This window comes from Cryptomeria japonica, chromosome 9 (genome assembly GCF_030272615.1).
Source record: "Cryptomeria japonica chromosome 9, Sugi_1.0, whole genome shotgun sequence".
In the NCBI taxonomy this organism is placed as follows: domain Eukaryota; kingdom Viridiplantae; phylum Streptophyta; class Pinopsida; order Cupressales; family Cupressaceae; genus Cryptomeria; species Cryptomeria japonica.
In genome coordinates, this window is record NC_081413.1 from 20,679,588 (window position 1) to 20,684,746 (window position 5,159).

Below are 5,159 nucleotides of genomic sequence, written 5' to 3' on the forward strand. Positions count from 1 at the left end.
ATGTATGTTTGTGTTCCGCATTGATTAGATAAGTGCCCATATCTTCCACAAACATAACATCTTACATTCATTCTATAGTTTTTTGAATTATGACCGGTGGGTGCATTAGTGTTCTGATAGTTTCTAGATCTACACTGATTTTCTCTATGACCATATGTGTTACAGTTAAAGCATTTCCCGTTAAATGTGTAGGCATTAGGTTGTCTTACCAGTTTACTGTGATCATGATTGTTTGTAGTACCGAAGCTTTCACCAACGTCAAATCCAAGTGCATTAGTGTCTCCATTAGGCTTTTGACTTTTCAGCATATCATTAAGTTCTTCTGAACTTTTCTTGAATTTCTCTTTATGTTGATTTACAGTAGACAACTTATTTTCCAAGAAATCCTTCTATCTCATGAGTTCAGTTTTATCATGTTCCAAGTGAATTAGATATGTCTTTAACATATCATTTTCATGACTAAGTCTTAGATTTTCATTTCCAGCATCATTGATTCTCCTAGTCAAGTCATCTTCATTCTTCTTTTTGTCTTCAATGTCTTTACAAAATCTCATAGTCATATCTTGCATCTCATTCCTCAAGGTCATTTTTTCTTGCTTCATCTTGCTTAGAAGATCATTAAGAGTTTCCTTTTCATCATCATCATTCTGTATCTTCTCATGAAGTTCCCTTCTTTTGTTTCTAGTAATAGTGAGATTCTCCTGAAGTCCTTGAATGATTTCCTGTGCAGCCTTCAGATCATCTTCAAGTTTGAGATTCTTCAACTTTTCTGCATCAAAGTCTGCAAGAGCTCCTTCTAATTGCTTTCTCAAGTTATCCATCTGTACTAGTGTCAGAATCTTCCTTAAGTTGTTAGGCTTTTGAAAAGAGAGGACCATGCTTTGATACCAATTGTTAGGATTCCCAAAGATACTAAGAGGGGGGGGGGGTGAATTAGTATTTAATCGGTTAACAAATTTTCTAACATTATTAAATATTTTGCATTCCAAAATAATGTACTGGTAAGCAAGAATTAATGCAGTAAATATGAACAATAAACACAACATAGAGAGCACACCATAACACAAGATTTTTGGTGAGGAAACCTGGTGTGGGAAAAACCTCGGTGGGAGTTGTGACCCACAATATTCACTCATATGCCAATGAATGGATATTACTTACAATACGGGCCTACACATGCAGGAAGGCCAACAGCCTAAAGCTCACTACTTAATTACGAATGGAAGTCTCACTGACTTACAAAATGGATTATACAAATCTAATATATTGTACTACTTCAGTTTAGCATCTGCTATGCCAGGTTCAGTACCCATTTAAGCTCATACAATAACCATAAACCCTTATACACAATCTGCCTTAATATTCACACATTACTTCTGCAATATTCACTTTTGCTATCATCTAACCATGTTCGCATCTAAAATGATCTACAAGATCTCATACTTATATATGAGTCTTATTAAAATACACCTTGTCGGCTTACAAAAAGATATTACAATTAAATACAAAATACAATAATCAAAATCATGTCGGCTGTGATGCCAGTAAACATTATTACCACTACCAATAAACTATCTGCCAATGTCGGTGCGTGTTGGTGCCATAAGATTGTAAGGTTGCCATCAATGACAACACCTTCAATCACCTTTAACTACCATTAGAGTGCGCAATGCCAACAACATCATGGTTAGAGTTACGATTAAGGGTGAGTGTTAGGATTAAAGATAGTGTTTACATCATGGTTAGGGTTAGGTTTAGGGTTACCGTTATGGTTAGAATTTATAACATGATTAGGGTTATTGTTAGGATTATGAATAGGGTTAGGGCCTAGGATTATGGTTAGGTTTGGGATTCAAATCATGGTTAAGGTTAGGGCTATGGTTTGGAATAGGGTTTAGGATTACGATTAGGATGATAGTTAGGGTTTATATCATTCTTAGGATTAGGATTAGTCTTAGGGTTTGGGTTATAGGTAGGTTTAAGGTTATAATTATGGTTAGCATTATGGTTAGAATTTATACCATGATTAAGGTTAGGGTTAGGATTAGTATTACAATTTATTTAGGGTTCAATTACAGTTAGAGTTAGCAATAGAATAAGTATCGAAGCACCTATTTGACTTTAGGATTTACATCATGGCTGGGTTAGGCTTAGGGTTATTCTTAATATTATTTCTAGGGTTAGGATAATGCTTAGGGTTAGTTTTATGGCTAGGATTATAATTTACATCATGGTTAGTGTTAAGCTTAGGTTTAGGATTTGGGTTACAATCAAGTCTATGGTTAGAGTTATGGTTATAGTTGGGGTTTAGGGTATGGATTAGGATTAAAGTTTACTATTATGGTTAGGGATTGCATAGTGGGTAGGGTTAAGATTTACATTAGGGTTAGTGTTAAGGGTTAGGGTTAGGATTATGGTAAGGGTTTATATTATGGTTAGGATTAGGGTTAGTTTTAGGGGTATAGTTATGGTTAGGATTAGGTTTTAGTTTATGGTTGAGGTTAGGGTTAGGAATATGATTAGGGTTGGGGTTTAGGATTATGAATAGAGAAATGGTTAGGGGTAGGTTTACATCATGTTTAGGGTCAGGGCTAGGACTTAGGGTTAGGGTTTATAGTTAGGATTTAGGGTTAGGCTTAGAATCATGGTTAGTTTAGGGTTAGGTTTTGGGTTATGATTAGTGTAACAAGGTTTAGGGTTAGGGTTACATTTTAGGGTTATGATAGGTGATTATCATTAGGGTTTGGATTCATGGTTATGGTTATGGTTATGTTTAGGTTATCATTAGGATTAGGGTTAGGGATATGATTAGGATTAGGTTTAGTAAGAAATTTAGAGTTAATTTATGGTTAGAATTCAAATAGGGTTAGATTTATAGTTCAATAGGGATTATGGTTCATGCACAATGAAGATTAGGGTTAAATATAGGTTAGGGTTGAAGTTTAATAAGGGGGAATATATGAGTTAGGGATAGAATTAGAGTTAATTAGGGTATAATTAGGATTAGGTTCAATATTATAGTTAGATTTAGTGTTAGGATTCAAACAGGGTTAGGGTTGTAGAATAAAGTTTGATTTTAAGGTGAGGGTTAAGGTTTAATTAGAGTTATGGTTTATGTTACCATAAAGATTCAAATAGTGTTGGGGTTCAAATTAGTTTAGATTAGGGATAGGGTCAAGGTAAGTTTAAGTTTATGGTTGAGGTTTAAGTTTAAGATAGGGTTTTATTATGGTTTGGATTAATTTTAGGGTTAGGTTGTCATAAAGGTTCAAATACATTTAGATTAGGGTTAAGGTTAAGGTTAGGTTATATTAGGGTTATGGTTAATCTTAGATTACAACTAAGGTTACTATTGTAGGATAAATATGGGGGTTATGGTTAGGGTTCAAATAAAGTTTGAGTTATTGTTTAATTAACATTATGGTTCAAGCATAATTAGGGTTAGGGTTAATATTAGCTTAGGGTTGGGGTTCAATTAGAGCCAAATCTTAGAGTTAGGGTTTAAAGGGTTATAGTTAATTATAGTTGGGGTTCAATTGTAGTAGGGATTGATTGTGATAAGGGTTTAATTATAGTTAGGCTTACGATTTGAGTTTAATTAGTGTTAGAATTTGGATTATTATTCAATTAAATTAGGGTTAGGGTTCAATTTGGTTTAGGGATAGGGTTCAATTTGGTGTAGTATTAGAGTTAAGACTTGATTCAAAAAAAAATTGTACATGCTATAAAACATTTTCTATATTTTCAAATTTAAACCTATTTTCACTTCTTAAAAATTCTTTTTATATTCTTTATTGAAAATATTATGTATTTTCTTATGTATAAGAATATAATAATTTAGTATATAAATAAATTATTATATATTCTATTAAAAAAATAAAGTAAGGTTTAAGAAAAATTATATTAATTTTAAATTGAATAATTTTAGTTAAAATAAAATAACTCTATTATAACTAATAAACATCTTAGCACCCAAAAAAAATGCAAAAGGGTTCGCAAAATGCAGATCATGATGCGAAAGGGATGTTGGATGGAGCTAGCAGCGATGACAGAAGAAACATTCAAACCATTGATGTCAGCGATGAAATTGAGGAAGACATTAATTTTTTAAATGATCTTGCAATCATTTGCAGATTCATTGGTCAAAGATCAGACAGGAAAACAATCGAAAAATGGATAGAGGAAACGTGGAAGACGCCGCAAATAACAAAATTCATGCCTAAGGGTTTTTTTATTATGGTCTTTGCCTCGGAGGAAGAGCGGAAAAAGGTGTTGGACGGTGGGTTATGGACCATGAGATCAAAGCCGCTGTATATCCAAAAATGGTGTAGGAACTTCAATCCATCAAAAACTGAGCCTTATGAGAAACCAATATGGATTCGATTGAATAATCTGCCATTGGAATACTGGTCAGAGGAGGCATTAGAAAAAATAGGCAGATCCTTGGGAACCCTAATGGAGCTTGATGCAGAAATTGCGAATGGGAATTCATATTTGTATGCAAGGATTAAATTAGTGGCGGTCAGGAGAATGCCACAATTGATAAAACTAAGAGGTCATGGAATGGAATGGATCCAATTGATTGAAGTTGAGGAGGAGAAACATTACTGCTCCTTGTGCGGCCGTAGAAACCATGATTCTGATAAATGCAAAAATAAAAAATCCAAGAAAAAAGTTTGGAGGGCAAAACAGGTGGTTGGTATTAGAAATACAGAAGAACCTCTTCAAATAACTAACAGTGAAATGGTGGATGTAAAAACTGGCAAGAAACAGAATGGAGAGGACCTGGAGATGGTGGGAAATTATAAAATGGAAATGGAGGAAAAAACTGGTAATTTTGAATCAATAGAACAAAACGACATCGAATTGGAGGAAGATGGAATTTCAGAGGAAGATGAAGAGAAAGATGAATTGGAAACAACAGACATAAGAAATATATGCCATTGAATGGTTATACCTATGGAGAAAGGGATTAGAGGAAAAGGTCAGAAATCAAACAAAATGAAAAGGGAGGAAGAGGAGATGGAGAAAGGATTGATTAGTGTATCAGAATTCTTGAACAGGTAGAGTACCAAGGGAGTGAACCACTCCCTTGGGAAGCAATGAAGATAGTCACATGGAATGTCAGGGGCCTAGTGGCCCCTAACAAATGTCGAATG

General features: G+C 34.1%; 1 protein-coding gene across 1 annotated transcript; it reads left to right on the forward strand.

The window, feature by feature from the left end:
* The first annotated feature begins 3,981 nt into the window (after positions 1 to 3,981).
* On the forward strand, positions 3,982 to 4,947 carry LOC131042601 (uncharacterized). Its single transcript, XM_057975911.1, has one exon. It carries the CDS (start codon positions 3,982 to 3,984, stop codon positions 4,945 to 4,947), a length of 966 nt encoding a protein of 321 aa, XP_057831894.1.
* The last annotated feature ends 212 nt before the right edge of the window (positions 4,948 to 5,159 follow it).